The 19031-nt window shown below is 37.2% G+C and overlaps 1 protein-coding gene across 1 annotated transcript; it reads right to left on the reverse strand.

Annotated features, from left to right (window-relative positions):
* Positions 1-1785: 1785 nt before the first annotated feature.
* On the reverse strand, positions 1786-18759 carry CHORDC1 (cysteine and histidine rich domain containing 1). The gene is made up of 11 exons (XM_027895816.1): positions 18658-18759; positions 14291-14340; positions 12228-12284; positions 11600-11760; positions 10914-11014; positions 9894-9952; positions 8807-8877; positions 8473-8578; positions 7512-7631; positions 6801-6863; positions 1786-6266 (listed from the first exon to the last, which is right to left on the reverse strand). Exons 1-11 carry the CDS (start codon positions 18719-18721, stop codon positions 6123-6125), a joined length of 996 nt encoding a protein of 331 aa, XP_027751617.1. The 5' UTR covers positions 18722-18759; the 3' UTR covers positions 1786-6122.
* Positions 18760-19031: the final 272 nt, after the last annotated feature.

A 19031-nucleotide genomic window follows, 5' to 3' on the forward strand; every position in this document is an offset into this window, starting at 1 on the left:
CTTGAAAAAAATAAATCCCTCGGGGTATATAAGCACACAGTATTAACTCTGCTCCTTAAACACAAGCCTTGTTTCCAGTTAAGGAAGAACAAATTAGGTTAAGAAAATTAGGCCAGAAGCACATTAGGTTAGTTTTTCTCCCAAACATGGTATTCAGCAATAATATTGTAGTATCAATATTTATCATAAGTTTAAAACACATTTGAGAGAACAAGGTTTCTGTACTAAAAATATTTCATAGATGGTTGTAAGGTAACAGCTCTGACTCCAGATGGCTTTGAATGGTTTTTGTTGCAATGCAGCTTTCATTAAAATTTAACAAGGAACTAATTTTTGAAATACTTGTTTCCAGTAGGTAACCAAAATATTTTATTCAAGATGTTGCTTCCTTCTAATTAATGCACAAGCGCACTGTCTGCAAAAACACCTGATCCTTTCTGGATAGCCAGAATCAGTCACCATTGCACATCGACCAGTGAAACTGAACAGACTGATCCATTTCACAAACATAACGATGTATGTAGGAAGAGGTGTTCGTACAGCCCCGCTCACAGGAATATAACTACAAATACAGAGTTGACAGTGGTCATGTACAGTAATTCTGTCAGGAAAGCAAAATGTTGAGAAGTTAACAGAAACACGGTAACTTTATGAACAGGGGTTGCAATCTGTGCTGCCCACAGAGGACCACACACTGCCTGCCCCTCCTCCTTACTGCTGCCTCCCCAACAACTACCCTTTGTTTTGCACACAGAGAAACTGAATTTGCTTAGAATCATAGAATCAGCCAGGTTGGAAAGGACCTCTGAGATCATTAAGTCCAACCCTTGATCCACTACCACCATCGTTACTAAACCATGGCATTAAGTGCCACATCCAGTCTCTTCTTAAATACCTCCAGGGACAGAGAATCCACCACTGCCCTGGGCAGCCCATTCCAATGCCTGATTACCCTCTCTGTGAAGAATTTCTTCCTAATATCTAAGCTAAACCTCCCCTGGCAGAGCTCCAGACCATGCCCTCCTGTCTTACTGATAGCTGCCTGGGAGAAGAGACCAACCTCCACCTGGCTACAACCTCCTTTCAGGTAGTTGTAGAGAGTGATGAGGTCTACCCTGAGCCTTCTCTTCTCCAGGCTGAACCCCAGTTCCCTCAGCCTCTAACACTCATATGACTAACACTCATTTGTCACCGTAACCATGGATTAGCTTGTAATGTCTGTGACAGCACCCTGGTTACCTCTGTTTAAAATACCTATCCAAACTTTGAGTAAACCTGAGTATTTAATACCACAGAAAATTTCAGACCTCAAGAAGTGAACCCTTCTCTACAATGTGGGAGTGTCAGAGGTCTTGACATATTTTCCAAGAAACCATAAAAAAAAAAAAAAAAAAAGCAGCAAAGAGATATCATCTTCAGCAACTTTAGAAACAGCCCGAACACTGCATTTGGAATTATTCCACTTCCACTAAGTTTGTGACAGCTCAAAATTCTTGCACTGAACTATTTCCCTGAACAAGACAGGCACCCCACCCGAGTAGCCACACTTACTCAAATTTCTGCAAAACTCATATATCCTGACTGGGCTGTTGCATTGGAAAGCAACAGGCAAAGAAAGAAACTACAGGGTGAAGAAAACCCCTTGGACATGCAGTTTCCCTCCTACATAGACTCACATGTGGAAAATGCCCACTTGCACTTTATTTCAACAACCACTTCGGAAATTCAAAGGGAATTTCTCTCCCATAATAAAAGAAGTCAGAAAAACACCCCAAATGCAACCAGCATGTAATAAGAATTTTATTGAATACATTTAGAAAAAAAATAGAGCATGAAGACATGAGATTAATTTCTGCATATAATTTCTATTAATGTGCAGAATCAGCCATGCGAAGTCATCTCCCTTCAACCGTAACTCATGATTCTTATAATGGTAAAATTGTTACCGCCTTAAAAGTGTTTCAGACACATAACTCATTACTTTAAAAAGGATCTCATTCCTGAACAGAGATAAAAAAATTTAGTAGCAAACTGGGAAACACCAATGAGTAAGAGGTACAGTATTTAATCAGTACTCATGCCATGTTTAAAGGATGCAAGCCAAAAATGCATCATTATGTAGAATACATAGATTTTTTTTTTCCCCAAGGCAAAATTCCTAGTAAAACTAACTTCTAAGCTACTGAAATGGTGACTTGATAATGTATATGATCCAGAATACCATCCAATGGAAGTTTTTCTTGTCAAGTTATATCAGTGCCATGTATGACCTAAGAGTCAGAGTAGCTGAACAGCCCAGTGCTTAACAGTATATTAACAATAAACATAAATTCCAACTCCTGGAAGAAATATTGTTACAGATACAAGATCACAGAATCATAGAATTGTTAAGGTTGGAGAAATCTCTAAGATCATCAATTGTCAAGGCAGCACCACCACCATGTTCACCACTAAAGTCATGTCCTTAAATGCCACATTCACATGTTTTTCAAACAGCTCCAGGGATGGTGACTACACTGCTTTCCTGGGCAGCCTGTTCCAATGCTTGACAACCCTTTCCATGGAAAGCATTTTTCCTAATATCTAATCTAAACCTCCCCTGATGCAACTTGAGTCCGTTTTCTCTCATCCCATCAGTTGTTACCTGGGATGTAATGTTAGGTAGGAAATGCGTAATGTTAGGTAGGAAAACGGGCTTATACATGAGTGAAATTATTAAGATTGCTGTCACAGACTTGTACATCCATACAATTTTTCATATTAAGAAAAGATTGTGAAGGTAAAGTTTTATAAGCACCTGGACAGTCAGTTCTGACACATGTAACATGCTGTGTACATGTGTAACATGTAAACCCATACTGAAGCATATTACAGCTTTTAAAGACTTGTTATTATAAAAATATACCTAGACTGCATCAAGTTAATCAACTTGAAAAATACAGCACAACTGAAAACATAAAAAAAGGATAAATGTAACACCAAGTATTCCTGTTCATACTTGTTCGCCATTTAGTTTCACTATTATTAGGTGAAAGTCTGCAATCAAAACTCACTTTGCTTACTTTGAAAATCTTGCTTTTGAGGAAGCATCAAGATTGGTTTAGTATGGTACAGTTGGCCTCACCTTCTCCCTGCATTTTTTAATAAAATTTACAGCCAACACAATATTCCATGTAAGTGTCAGCTACCACTATTCATGTCAAGATGTCACTGCATGACATACCAAGATCAGCCATTGGTGTGTTCAAGCCTGTTGTGAGCAACTGCTCAAAACACCCAAATTCAGTGATACAGCTCTTGCAGCTTGATGATGGATGTAGACATATGGTTCCAAAAAACTGCTAAGAATTACTGCAGTTAAACAGACTTATGGCAGTCTAGACCATCTGAAAGTTTATCTTCTTATTCTGAAAAGCTCAGTAATTACTGTAAAACCTATACCTTCTTGCCTGATCAAAGCTGCTGGAGTTTTTACGGGTTGTTTGTTTTCTTACTTTTTTAAACAGGTGAATTTTAAAAGTGGTTTTATTGCCACTGATGGAAAAAGTCATTATAGAACTTTTGAAGTATCTTGAGTTTTGTGCTGAACGTATGAACAACAGCAGAAGACTGGAAGAAATGAATAAAAAGCAAAAGCAAAATGGAGGAACTGTGTTTACAGGAGGAACTGTGTTTACAGGAGCTTTTTCCTACTTATGGCCAAGGTGACTCATCTACCAGCAGAGTGTAGTTTGAAAGAGTGTAACATTTACTGGGTCCAAAAGCATGCAGTATTAACAGCTGATGGTCCATTCATTCACACTTATATCTCTGTTTATGATTTAGTATACCAAGGCAGATTATGACTTATTTAAAAACAGGAATTCTGTTTTCCCAAGGAATTCCATTTCCCTTGTAGTTTTTTAAAAACTACATGTAAGCCTACTGCATGTGAGGATGAAAATAAAGTGAAAATATGTCTTTCACATTTTTTCAACATATTTAGGGTATTTATATACCCATATGGATAGACATGTTTGAACTTGCTTCTTAAATAAGAACTTTACCCTGGCATTTAAGCACTACTTATTTTGTTTTCCAAGTTCAGAGTTCTGCACACACAAACACATATGGCATACTAGTAGCTGCAGCTAAACTAGAATTTTTTCATCCACTCAAGTGATTGTTCTCAGTATTATACTAATAAGTGCTCCACTTGTTGGTTCAGAACACCTCCAGGAATATCTGTTTAACCTTTTGAGGATCACTTGGTAGGCACACATTTTTGTAAGCTTGTACGCTATCACTTCACGGTACCTGACTTTTTCAAATTTATATAAAGAAAAAAAAAAGAAAAGGGGAAAAAAAAGCATTATCAGAGGTTAACAGAATCTATTCAGCAGAACCTAGAGCTGGAATTTTTAATAGGGGTCCAAGGGAGTATGCAACTATGCTCCCTCCAAGCAAATAAGGAAATGACGGTAAAGAAGCACCAAAACAAATTTCATATACACATCACTGGTATTACTTTCTTGGTGTTTGGGGATGGTTTCTTTGGTAATGTATTTCCTACTACTTTAATCATGAAGTAGGATTTCAAGTACTGTTAGAGACAGAAATCTGAGCTCAAGTCAAATTATACCCGTTGGAAAACAACAAGATTCTTAGAAATCCATATTTTACTTCAGAAAACCTTTACTATGTCCTGTGTTTCTCTTGGGATTATGTCAATTCTGCAAATGCTGGTAGGTGAGCATCCACACGTTTTAACAGTCCACAGGACTACTTGTTTACATATATAGGATTTGGCACAATAAATAATGATCTGCATTTGGTATGACATATAGCAAAACGTTATTTTTATTTCAGCTGCAAGCAAAATTAAGAAAATATTCCAAGCAAAAAGAGAAAGCAACATTACTTCATGAGTTGCTGTTTGGATAAAAATCTTATCTTTGCAACTATCCTGTTTTCAGCCACATATCTTTAGTGATGAAGAACTGAAAACAAAAATAAGGTCTTAAATTCTAATTACAGCTTGTTCAAGGAAATAATATTTTTAAAAAATATTTTAATTCAAAGGTACAATTAAAATTTGAGACAGACATTTTAAAGCTTGTTATTTCTCCTAAGATATATCCTGCAGATAAATGAAATTCTTAAGATTACCATACTTCAGAGTCAAAATCTATCTATATGGAAATAATTTTCCCAAGACACCTACAGTGTGTCCTGGCTTTTCATACTACACATAATACACATACCCACTTTGAAGGAAGTCTTGGGATTTTTAACGTTGTAGAATAGGACAGAATACACATTCTGAAGACCATGAAATATATACAGCACTTTGGTAATTTTACAATAGTCTGCTGTTTGTGTACTCTTCACAGCTGAAATGCTAATTTATCCAGCCATTTCACTGTCCATTCACTTTTATATTTAACCCTTAAAATAAAATAAAAAAAAAAATCTCTTCTCACCAACTTTTTTTTTTTTTATTTTAACCTGATCTCCTGCTTTTATACATGAAAGACAGCAAGAGTCAGTAAGTACTGAAATCCTTAGAAAACACCATTTATTCCATCCCTCCATAGCCAAGAGGTACTGAAACAAATGTTCATTTCAGAAGACAGAAGTGCAAGTCTGTAAGTGTTATTTCATCTTATGTTTATGTAACCATTTATTCTAGATGTAGAACTGCATGCTAACCAATTCAAACTCAGATTTTTGTATCTGCATTACTGTATGCTTCAGAATGAACAGTGTTAAATTTAACATGGGCTACCGAGTACTTTAAGTCTAAACCGATGAGCTGAAAAACTAACACACACACTCTGAACTAAGAACATCTACTGGGATAGTGCATTGGTAGGTAAGGTTGCAAGCAAAGGGCAATAGCTCTTTTTAACTCTAAATTCCCACGGAGACACTTCATCTAGCATAAATATACTCTTGGGAGCAAGAGCAGAAATAGCTATTACGTTTCAAGTTTACACCCCCATTTACTGTGCATCAAATTTCTTTGTAGAAGGGAACATATGATCTAGCATTTAAAAAAAAAATCTATATAAAAGTTAAATATTTGATTACAGTAGCAAGTCACCACTTCATAATGGGAAATAACTTGTCTCTTGGAATCGTTATTGATCCGAACTCTCTTGTTTTGGTTGTGTGTCGGATACTGGTAATTCAAGACTTGCCCATAACAGGGGCTCTGCTTTTCTCATAGTGAGTTCAATCTTTGTAGCTGTCATGTTCACATAACTTCTCTTTACATCAATTACCTAGAACAGAAAACATATTTCACTCTTCAATTTAAGAAACAGACTGCTAGATATCTGGGAATTAAGTTAGGGAATACCTCATCATCAAATTTCTGTAGACACTTAGGTAGATAGAGATCCCTCCGGTATATTGAAAAGTCAACTCTTCCCCATTCCCAAACTATGGAATGTTTATGGCATAATCATATGCTCCTGAATAGCTAACACCTATGTAAGCACACAACTATACAGTGTCAAGGGTTTTCTGAAACACTACCACCATGGTTTTGCAATCAGAAAGGACCTCAGAAGGTCACCTTCTGTGCAAAGCAGTGTCAATTTTGATGCCACACCTGGGGCATTATGTTCAAATTTAAATGCAATTACTGAATGATATGAAACTGAATTTCTTTCAATGAACAGATAAATAAGGAAAGCCAAATTATTTTGAAAGAGAAGAAGCTAAAGGCTTGTCTTTTGTTTTTTCTCTTTTGTTTCCTTGTGTGTGTGCCTTTCTTTTTTTTAAAAAAATAGATAAATTATTCTTATACTTACTCCCCATAACTTCACACTGCGATGAAATTCCTTTTCTCCTTCAAACACAATATGCATATTTACCTTAACAGGAAAGACAACAGAAAATTAGAAAATTTTATTAGGTTAATAAAACATTTGACACCTCAAGCATGTTGAAGCAAAATATACCATCTTAGGACTTGGATCCCACAATGATCAAAGTGATCAAACTGTTCCTCAGAAACTGAAGTACTTATTTTAGCAGATTCTGATTAACATAGTCAATAATGGTCACTGGTAGCTTTATCATTGTCTCTCAATGCATGATTAACAAATCAGAGAAGCATTTTAACACTTGTTTAATATTAGTAGCTGTGAAACAGGATACAATGAAGAATGATATTAAATTACATTGGGTCAAATACAATTAAACCACTAATCTATAATTATTTACATATACAGTGATGCAAATCCATCACGTTCAGGTTTTAATTGCAGAAGTAAAATTGAAGGGTTTTTTCTCTTTTGGCATACTGTACTGCAGTTTTTAACAACCTCACACATTAAAATGCAAATGTCCAAACAGAAGAGGGCCAAAAAAAAAAGCAAGCTATACATACTTGAACAAACAAAAATGCCAAAAAAAAGCACCATTACTCAAAAAAGATCCTTGTGCTACCTCTGCCTTGCACATAAAGTCTGAGTAGATTTTCCTATCTTAAAGTTGCAGATCTTAAGGTAGATCCTCACCATTGTGCTATTTGCTTCTACATAGCTCAGATCAGGAACAGAATTTTTAGCATACACAGAAATAGTCACTTCTCCTCCGGTCTGGTGCCAATCGTGCCTGCATGGAACCACCTTCTTACCCTATATAAGGAAAGAGGTACAGAAAAAAAGACTTACCATTATATTCAGGAATATTTTTTAAAAGATTAATCAGGATAAAAGCCCAGTACTTTTTTAGTAGACAATAAATACATCTTTTTAACCCTTGAATGGAAATATTTTCCATCTTGTAATTCTTCAGCTTGTTCCCAACATTGCAATGAAATACTTACAAACTAAACAGATGCTCTCTCTGTATTTGTTACACTAGTAGCCAAACCAAGACACTCAATTAGATGAAGACCAGAAGAATCTTCAGATGTGTAAACAGAATCCAAATTAGATAGAAGGAGATGCTTCCATCCATGCCCCTCACCAATGGAACCTCACTGACCTTATCTGCCCTGCCATCCCTACCTAAACAACTTGACCCCTGAATGGGACTGGAAGTACAGTTATTTTACTCACAACACGTACAGCTGCTCTCTTCATGCTCTCTGGGAGAGGAAAGACGTCTTAACAATCTTAAAAATAATACATATGGAATGTATTCTATATTGAATACTACAGACTTACTTAACTAACAAAATGGAAAAGACTGCTATTTTTTTTCTGAGGTTGCAAAAAACATTTACCATGAAATAGTAGTACTACATGTCACTAAAAAGAAAGACTGTAGCTATTACAAGTATACCTGTCCCACATATTACTTTCCACTCCATTTCTCAGTTATCCTGCTGTCCATAATATCCTCCGCAGTATTTCAGAGATAGTAATTTGTAATAGCTCAACTACAGTAATAACTCAATTAAGCTACACACTACATTTTAGTATTCAAAATTCAGAACAGTTAGCTACAGAGAGTAATCTCAGTGCTACTTACCGCATCCTTTTTAGTCCATACGTGTGCTCCTCTTGCACAGCCTTCTTGAGCTAAAAACGTATTGAAGTCAGAAGTTTTTCTTTTACAACAGCTCCAATACTTCATCCTTGAGAGTTTGCAAAGTAATTAACAAACAATATTTAGGACATTTTTTACCGTGAATATTTAAGACCTTTCCTTTATGCAATATTACTGTTAATTTAGTATACCCTCTTCAGGTACTGCCATTTTTGACTGAACAGGGAATACAAAATAAATCAAGGCACCACCCACAAAGAAAGCATGAAGACATAACATACTAGTTAAAAAAACCTGAAGTTAACTGAATACTAACCCTTCATGGAATATAGGTACACCGGAATGGTATATACATACTTCTTCTGTGCTCTGTGGTCCTTCGTACGTCTAGTAAAACAAGTAAGTTAAAGTGCATTACTCTTACAGGATTTGGACCAAGGGGAAAAAAAAAAAAAAAACCCACACAAAAACAACAACATACAAAAGAAACACTACAAAACTTTTGGGTAAATAATCTAGATCAAACGGTTTGTCCTAGCTTTTCAAAGCAGCCATCTGACTTTCATTCACAGAAGGTTCCCTGGCACTGGTAGGAAGCTGTACTTCGTATTAGTGCGATGGCACTGACATCAATGGTGACATCATCTATGCTCATAAAGATCACTTTAGATCTTCAGAGATACCTATCTTAAAAATACTCCGAATATTCAGAGCAAACAAGAACTTAACTTGTAAATAAATTAATCATTCATAAAACACATGGATTCTCAAAATGAAGTAAAATAAACAACATTTAACTTAGCCACTGAGTATCAGATCACTTCCTAACCCAAAGGCTGCTATAAGTTCTCCTCCCACCAGATCTTCAGCAGATAATGCAAAATCTGTCAGGTGCTCAATGAAATACCTATTTAAATCCTACTGTCCCGTTCTGCACAATACAAAGGTGTCAAGTGTAAAAAATCTTTCACTTTAAATGTCTATGTAATATAACAACTAATACTGGTGCTAAAGCATTAAAACACTGACTTTTTGATTCTTCTGGCAAGAAGCATTAACTGATAAGATCTGTAGATGTTTCTGACCCTCAAGCATTATCAGTGAGCTACCTCTCACTAACATCATATTTAACATCTTAAGCTGAAAGACATCAGTACCATGGATTTGGCAAGCTTACTAATTAGAAGTTTGGGACAGGATTAAAAAAGTAATCTTTGACTTACTGCAAACAACACACATTTGTCCATACTGAAGTTTGTTATCAAATGTGCAGTTTTTAAACTCAGTGGACCTTGTGTCTTTTCCAAATCAACTTGTAGAACACACACACAAAAAAAAAAAAAAACAACCTGCTCATTTAATAATTTAGCAGCTTGGTTTAAGAGCAGAACTGAATTACTTACTTTTGAACAGCCTGCATTTTTACATGCCGTCCCAATCTTGATTTCATCACTATCTTCCTCTGTAAACAGAATATTACAGAAAATAGCAACTGAATTGTATAATCTACTAAACACTTTGTTTTTATTGAGAATTAAAATGAGCCTAGGAGCAAATTAGAAAAAAATTCCCTGTCAAGCTATTTTCTGCCTGGCACTGAAGTCTGCCAGAGAGGTACAAAGAAACAGAAGTTAAGCAAACACTCCAAAAGTACTATTACCTACGTATATAATTCTAGGTTCTATACCTTTATACATTTTAAGTGGGGGAAAAAAAACTGATGAAGAGGATGATTACAATTACAAGGGAAGAAAACAATCATCCATCTTGTTTGGTTTTGTAAAATGAAGAACATAAAAGTCTTCAACTACTGTCTATAAATATACACAAGGCAATAACTAGGATACCATGGAGAAAGAAGAGCTATACTAGCTTGGTACAAGAGCAAAAGAGCATAAAATAACCATTAACGTAGGATGAAATTAGAAAGTTTTTCTTAAGGAACCAATTTCCAATTTGGTTCTGGAACCAAATTCCAAACAAACTGCGGGAACAAAAAGGAGGAAAAAGAGACAAGGGAGAACCAGCTAGTCTTCAGATGAATTTCACCAGTTTATGAAAGGCTTTATATGACATTGTGTTTGCAACAGTAAGAGTAAACTTCATCTTTTGGAAACTCTGGCAGTCATATATTCTGAAATGGGTATTCCCAGTATGTCTACTCTAATGAGGAAATCTCAGAAAACACACAGTTCAAATAACATTAAGGACAACATATTGCTCCTGACATCTAACTCCCACATTATTCACATTTAAATTTTGATCATCATTTCCTGGACTGGAAGCTATTTCCCACATTATTAAGAACACGAACATAACTACATGAAACTATCACTTCAATAACAACATAAAACAGCATTTGCTTTATTTGCGTGGCAATCAGGATCATATACCTCATTGATATAACCTCCCTATATCCTTACCTTTTTTCCCTTCGTTTTCTGATGACAATTTCAGTTTATCAAGAGCTTGCTTCAAGGAAGCTGACACTTTCAGCTGCAAATTTGTCATTGGTTCATCTGGGCTAAAAAAGAGTCCAGGTATTTCTGTCAGCTTCATGAAAAAGAATTTATAAAAGACAAAGTAGTAACTTTTAATCTTGCTACAAGGTTCTTCCTTTCAAACCTCCCTTACAACAACAAACAAATATAATTTGTAAATACCAATCCTTACTGTTTATGGAAAAACAGACTAGAAATTTAGAAGACAGTCCTGATTTTCATCACAAAATCCTAAATACTCTACAATATTAAAAATTAATCAGAGATATTAAGGAGTCTAAATACAAGCACCCTAAAATTATTTTTATAACTGTTTAAAACACTAAACACAACTACAAGTGACATTCTAAGCTACGAGGCTTCTATTTTTGATTCCTGTGGAGATAAGCACTGAGAGATCCAGTACTTCCTTGTCATAACCAAAATTCTTTTATCTCATTTTGAAGCCTGAGATAACATCATCACTGATACCACATAAGCTCTTTTAAGGTTAATTTGGGGATTTTTACACTATATGAAACGAGCAACATGGAATAACCAAGCAAGTTTTATCTTACCCAACTAACCACAAATTTGGAAAAACTTCATTAAAGTTTCATATACTGTACCTCGGCCTTTTAATTGTTTCCAATGGTTTTGGTGCCTGAATTATGTGTTCTTGAAATCTGGGTTTCAGTTCAGATAGCTCCTTTCGTTCAGAGGTAGTTTTGACTTCCGGTTTAACAGGTTCAGGAGGTTTCTCGCTGTTATGGAGACCCTTTGTACAGCCCTATTGCGGAAAATATATGTTTATATAGATGCAGTGTAGTTTGCGTGCACAATTAAAAATTAATGAAAACTACTGCAAGTTTTCTTGACTTATTTCTTCAGCTCCATCTCCTCTAGCCCACTCTAAACATTAGCTGTGGGATTTCCTATGCAGCCAAAGTGGAAAATATCCTCTTTTGGACATAAGTTAAAAGAAAAACGCATACTTTCTGTAATCAAGCAAAGCAGCAAACAATACTGACCCTCCATTATCGGCAAGTAGTTCTATCAAAACCTATTTAGATAATTATACCCATTAAAGTTTGAAAATGAGATGACTTCAGCATTACATGAAAAAAAAGATGCATGTAAGAGTTAAGACAGTTTTAACAAAAGAAGGTAAATTGAAAACATGTAAGCACATGTACCATTTAATATTAATCACTGTCATTTGACATATAAAAATTGTAAATTATATTGAATACATACCACAATGCTTAAGAAGTCAGAAAAGTCTGTTGTTCTTCTCTTACAGCATGACCAACCCTATAAACATTTTGGAATAAAAACAAAACAAGTATGACTACCATACTTGACAACAGCTTATAAAAAGAAAAATATTAATTATATTACTTTACAAGATATGGTACTTCATGACTAGAGATTATTTTCTTCCCTTCAATGGACAATATTATCTGCATTTTTAAAAGTCAGAGAAGTCTGTTACAGTTGGAACTTCTAGTTCACTTGTGCTGCCTTAATCAAGTTCAGTAAAATGAGGCAACATTTCCAGGACAAGTTAGTCGCCAATTCTGTACAACAGAAAACAGAAATGTTACTTATCTCATAAAGTAACATGTAAGCAAACAAATACTATACCTGAGTCAAGGCTCACTTGTGGGCTAAGTACGGGCCCTCTTCCTAAAATTACAGGGATTTTTTTCTTTCCTTGAGCCCTAGTCAAATCTTTCAATTGCTTATTTCCCCACCAACAAAGCTGGATATGTGCACTGCACTGCCATCCAACTACATCAATCAAGATCACGTTTTATTATGTAAACCAGAAATTCAATTTTAGAGAAAATTGTCTTGCCACTGTGAATAATGTATCTTAGAACTCAAAGAACCTTATTAAAAGCAGCAGTTTGACTAATGCACCACCACTTTGAAAGCTTAAGCAGTACAGTGTGATAGGTTTTAGGTAGATGGTTCTAAAACATCCTCAAAATATTAGCCATTTCCACAGTCAAGGAGACAAAAGGTTCACCTTGCTCTCCTAGATTGTCTAGAATTCATAGCAGGAAGAAAATTGCTCACATGAAATTATGATAAATTTTTAATTAGGACAAGAGATAGGATAAGGAGAAGAGGGAAGTGTTTTATAAGCAGTGTGTATGTAAGAGAAAGAGGGAGTAAACATAAGCTTTTGAGGCATCTGTACAATTTCTGTCTTTATAATTATGTAGAACATTTATGTACTCTGCTATGAGTACAACTATAATTTTATACAAAAGCAATTGCCATAGTCTAAGTAATTGGATCGTATTTAATCTCAAAGCATTTGTCCCAATTTGCCAGTGACACACAACGGCCAATTCCACAGTCATGTACTGCAATATAAGCAACAGCTCACAGAAAACACAATGCCCAGCATATATGCAGAAGCTTTCACAAGCCAAAAGACATCACATTGTGGATTGAGATGCACTGCCAGTAGAAGCAGTTCCTAAATACCAAGAAAAAAAACCCTTGATCCAAACTTAAGTTAAACAGCAGTTCAGTGTTCTAAGAAAGGTCACTTAGGCTTCCTCTCTCTTAATACAGTAAAAAGTGCCAGGTTCCATTTCTGGACACCAGATTTCTGACTATACACAATTAAGTTGTTAGAATGATTTCCAGTACTGTTTTGGACCTCAACTATTTCCCTGTAGGCACTTTGGATGCAATCAGTAGATCCTGAAGTAGGAAAACAATTTAGCACAAAACCCAAAATGGGCTGTCCAGTTGGCCTAAGCAGTGGTGACCAGTCACAGGTACATTCACCATTGAAGAGGTAGCCCAAGAATCCTGGACAGCTGCATCAGAGGCATGGGTAGCCAGCCTCAACCAACATTCCCATTTGGCTGATTAAATGAACACGACTGTTTTTTACAGCAGACAAATGCCAAACGCACATTAGTGCTTTAGACACATTAGACCACAAGCAGCTGATCTGAATTCCGAGCAGGTTAAGTAACTGAGAGTATGACATCTTTCAATGGCTCCACACAATAATTCAGAGGACATAATTAAACTGTTGAGAGACCAAAACTTAATCAGCAAGAAACATGTCATACAGACTTGCATGACATTTAGACCACATGAGCAGAGTTTTTAATTTCTTCTTCAGGTTAAAGTCTGCTTTCCCAATTTCATGGGGTTGCTCAAACAAAATAGGCTGAACACCAGTTTCTCAACACTGAAAGACCTGGAGTGAAAAAGGAAAAGCAGCACACTGTTTTACACATATAGAAATAAAGATAACACACTTAAAAGGACAGTTCCATACTTACTTTGAGAGCATCATGAAAGACTGGCACACCTGGATGGTATGTGCATGAATCTAGAAAAAAAAAGACTATTATTAATATTCAGGTATACTAAGAATCTCTATTCACCTGATCACAAACTCAGTAAAATTTCACACTTGTAATTTGTGTAAGCTATGAGCTGCCCCACTTCCCCAAGTGCACATAATTACTAAGGAAAATACAGACTCCAGAGAACAAATTTTCTGAGTGCATAAAGTAAACCTAAATAATCAGGACTTTGTTTCTTCTGTACTATACATCAAAAACTCAAAAGCAGGTTTCTAAGACAAACTTCTACTTCCCCATGGGACCACCCCTGGCCTTCATCAATAATCAGTCTTTATGGGTAATTCAGCAGAAGTAAAAAGGTGGCCTTATGGCCACCTGACAGACAATACCAGTTTACAGCATCAAATACATCTACTTGCACCTGATCAGACCTTTCTATCTAGAAGCAGTCTGTCAAAAAATTCTCTTTTAACACAAATCTTAAGCTCATGATTTTATCCATGATGATTAGCTTGTTCTTTTTTCAATGTTTGTAGTATCCTACGTCACCTAAGGACTTCAAGGCTAGCCCTCCACGAACACAATTTTGACACATCAATACTATTAATTATTAATGGGTTCTGTACAAACACTACAATGAAACACAACTTTCATTAATGAAAGTGTTGATCTTCATAGATGTTTATCAACATTACACAGCTGTTCCTTTTTACTAATGTATTCCTTTCAGGAGTAATATAATTGCTCTGATTATATAACTTCTCTTTGACATTTATTACATGCATAGTATTTTACTGACCTGACTGTAAAAGCAATGGGAAACACTAGCTATATTCTAGCCCTTAAACCAAAACTTTTCATATCTGTTAGAAACAACTAAAATTAAAAGTGAAATAAACAATTTTATGATAAGCCTCCGTAAAGCACCGGAGTGAAAAATATCACAATTGCACACAGTAGGAAGCAAAAGAGAACAGCAGTAACTTTATTAATTATCAGCCTGCAGATACTGAAAAACGAAAATAAAAAAACCAACCCAGACCTTATTATTTTCATATTTTTTATAAATATGTAGATTTTAAAGAAATCTTGTTTAGTATAATTTCTTTGATTTTATATTCAATGCCTAAGTCTAAGGCAGCAATACTGTCTGACAGATACCAGTTCCCACCTTAACGCAAAAAGCACGTATTTTGGACATCAGTCCTTCAGTCAGACTTACAAACATATCCATGAACTTTTATCAATTCCTTCAGCTTCAGGGTGAAAATCTAATGCTTGTAAACCTCATAAGAAAATTTAAAAATAATGCGGTTATTCTGTATAGTGTTATTCTTTTCCAAGAGTATGAAAGTATGTCATCAGAAACATCATGAGAGTGAAAATGAGCTCTGTTTATAGCAAAGATTATCTCTGAATCAGAAGACTTAAATGGCTATTTCCAATTCCTCACAAGCATGTGGGTTTCAATGACAAGAGCTGCTGTTCATCACTTGCAACCATTTCAGAAACCAAAACCATTTTATGATTGATTAACTCAGGGACGGTTCTTCTCCTGCTCGTGAGTCAGATGAAGACAAGCGTCCTTTTGTCCATTTGACCAATACCAATCCTTTTTCCTTGCTCCTTGGAGCCTGCTCTGCAGGAGGTACATCATGGATCAAATGACAGCCCCCTTGGCTACTATCTCACAGAGAGCCAGGCATGCTCCACAACAGAAGGTGCCGAGACAAGGAGCTCTGCAATGCCTCACACACAGGCACTGGGATTTTTCCACTACCTATTCTGATGATTATCCATCCTAGAGGGAGGAACAACAGTAACATAGTAATTGAATAACAGTAAAACATCAACTCATTTTCACTCATACCGCGTCCAGCAACTCTTATCTGAGTGAAGTTTACATTCATAGAAGGATCCCATTTCAGACTAGGTGGGAAAAACTGGAAAATCAGGATAAACATCGATGGTCATCTGCGCAGTTAAAAGCATGTTTCATTTTACATTTTTCACTGAAAAAAAATTTAAAAATAAGTAGCCTGTTGAATTCTTGGGGATGAAATGATGCCTACACACGACTTGCAAAGACTTTGTGCTTCTGGTCTGGCAATGGACCAATCTAAATTGCATTAAGAAAAATCAAAATTGCAGCCTATATAAAAAAAAACTGCACTGCAGTGAAGAAATCGAGTCAAGCACATGTGACATATACAATTTCAGTCTGGTTTTGCACACCATCTTTTCAACTGTCATAAAGCAGCAATGCTTTCAAACCTATGACAAAGTGTGCATGTATTACCTCATACCACTGTTTTAATGACAGTAGATGATCCACCCTTGAAACAGGGTAAAAATGTTCATGTGGTCATTCATAGTTTAAGAAAAAATATATTGAAAACCTACTATCTGTTTTGAAGTTATGTTCTAACTTCTATGCCAGATACTGTGCAAGTCTTTTACTACTACTTAATCCATATTGTTATGTATCTAAAACACATGTGAAATTTATACCTTGCCAGGTATACCACAGACAAATTCATAATTGTATGCTCAGTCACAACTGCATAGATATACCTTCAATCCTTTCCCTCAGGCTGTTTTTTTCTGCCTCTCTTTAAGAGGCATACAGTCCTTCATGTCAGCCCATTACCCTTGCTCACTTTTTGGTAACAATGAGAGTTTCTACAGAGAATACCTCAATGTATTATTTCAGCCATCAGATTCTGAAGAGAAGATTAATGGCCTCTTACATCAATCATCACTAAGGGAATGTCTATACTACAGGCTGAATGTAGACAAACCCCTCGAAAGATCCAGGCCTTCTCGACCTAAAGTTTCTAACAATTCATTTAAGAAAACTTCCTAATAATATATTTTTTTTCTAAACATGTTAATGTAAAACACATTTAAGGGATCTGTATTTCGGTTTAACACATGTACTAGCTTTGAACCCCACAAAACATTAAAAGTAAAGCCAAACACAGCTTTGAAATACAACCAAACATAAGAACTTGACAACATTACACAGTTAAATGTGGATTTAGATGTCTAAGTAGCAATCATCCCATTGACCTTGGTGCAGTTTACGGATGACAGAAGCTATAATCACTCTACTGCTAGAGAAAGCGTAATGCTTGGTTCTCTTAAGTGATCTGTGAATAACTATGTTTACCTTTAGAATTGCTTAGTCTAGGACACAATAATTGTTCCAGTCACTTATCACAACAAACTTCACCTCAAGAAATTTTTTTCCCCAGCCCAAGCACCACAGTTAGCACTTGATCACAAATACAAGAACACATCATAAAAAATTGTTCTTTTTACAACGAGTACATGTCATGAGATGTCAATGAGATTTTTTTATTATAAATACCTCTATCTGCTTTGACTTTTAGGGCAAAGGGGTGTAGGGATGGTGGTGGAACAGATCACTAAATGGAAGCATTTCACAACTGTGCCTGCTTTTGTTGTTACTGACATGAGCAAGTCCTGCTGCCCTTCTCTTTGGAAATACTCAGCTCAGAAAAATAAACACACTTTATTGAGGTTTCTTAATCAGGGAAAATGCACAGTCTAGAACACGTTAGCCTACTTCTAATCCTGTGGATCACTAAAAATTAAACTAATGCAAAGAGGGCATTCTACAAATTCAGCCACCAGAGTTACTTTACAAACCAGGTTAGGACGGGCCTACTAAAAATTCAGATCACTCTTCTGCAGCCTCTGTGGAATTACGAAACGTCCAAACGACTGAGCTTTAAAGATGTTTTACCAGGTACTGCATTCCCAGTGTACACAAGGGCAGCACCTCAGGCGCTCAAGGCACTTGGCAAAGCAGACACATGTGCCATTAAGATACAGACAAAGATACATTTAATTACCTGCTGCAAGTCCACACATTAAATATATACATATATATATATATATAAAGCTGCTGGTAGCTGCTATGCACCCAACACCCACAGAGGCTCTCAGCAGTAAAGCCTCTGTTGCTCAGGGCCTCCGGCTTTTCCCTTTAAACAACATTTAAGCGATGTACAGAGCCGGGCCAGCCCCGACCCCTGAAGCGGTAGCAAGCCCCGTATGACAACACGCGTGTGCCCAAGGCGGGCGGGGGCGAAGGGACGCGCACCCCGCCGGCCGCGGCTCTCCCTGCCCTGCCCTGCCCTGGGGCTCCATGACAGCCCCGCACCGCCACGGCGCTGCCTCCGCCGGGCAGGACACCGAGCGCGGCGGGCTCCGCTCGCAGCCCCCCGTAGCCCCACCCGAGAGGCCGCCCCTCGCCCCCCCGAGCTGAGCGGGTGTCGGCGACGGAAGCGCCCCGCAACCCCCGCTCTCACCCTCCGTGTTGCTCTCGGGGTCGAAGCGCTGCCCGCAGCCCCGGTTGTAGCAGAGCAGCGACATGGCAGCAGCGCTGCACTGCGGAGCCCGGCAGGCCGGCGAACGGACGGAAGGAAGGAAGGAAGGGAACAAACCGGGCGGCAGCGCGGGGGGCGGGGCGACTCCCTCGGCGGAAAGAGCCGGCCGGAGCCTTCCGGAATATTCACGAAGCTTCGGGGGAAGCGGAGGGGCGGAGAGGCGGAGGGAGGAAGGGCGAGCGGGCGATCAGAGAGTGAGCGCGGCTGAGCAGACGCTGCCTCCGGAGCACCTGAGGTCGCTGGTGTGCTGTGCTGGTGTGGGGTTGCGCGGCCTTGGGCTTTTTTTTTTTTTTTTC

Source organism: Empidonax traillii, unplaced genomic scaffold (genome assembly GCF_003031625.1).
Source record: "Empidonax traillii isolate 1590-97213 ecotype Southwest subspecies unplaced genomic scaffold, ASM303162v1 scaffold471:size1368335, whole genome shotgun sequence".
NCBI classification, from domain to species: domain Eukaryota; kingdom Metazoa; phylum Chordata; class Aves; order Passeriformes; family Tyrannidae; genus Empidonax; species Empidonax traillii.

Excerpts from the sequence above, each read along its gene's own strand:
- CHORDC1 (XM_027895816.1), bottom strand. The coding sequence starts at position 18,721 with ATGTCGCTGCTCTGCTACAACCGGGGCTGCGGGCAGCGCTTCGACCCC. Across the intron at positions 8,878-9,893 it reads AAAATGCAGGCTGTTCAAAA|ACGTACGAAGGACCACAGAG; the intron begins GTAAGTAATTCA and ends TTGTTTTACTAG. Across the intron at positions 7,632-8,472 it reads TATGGACTAAAAAGGATGCG|GGTAAGAAGGTGGTTCCATG; the intron begins GTAAGTAGCACT and ends TTCCTTATATAG.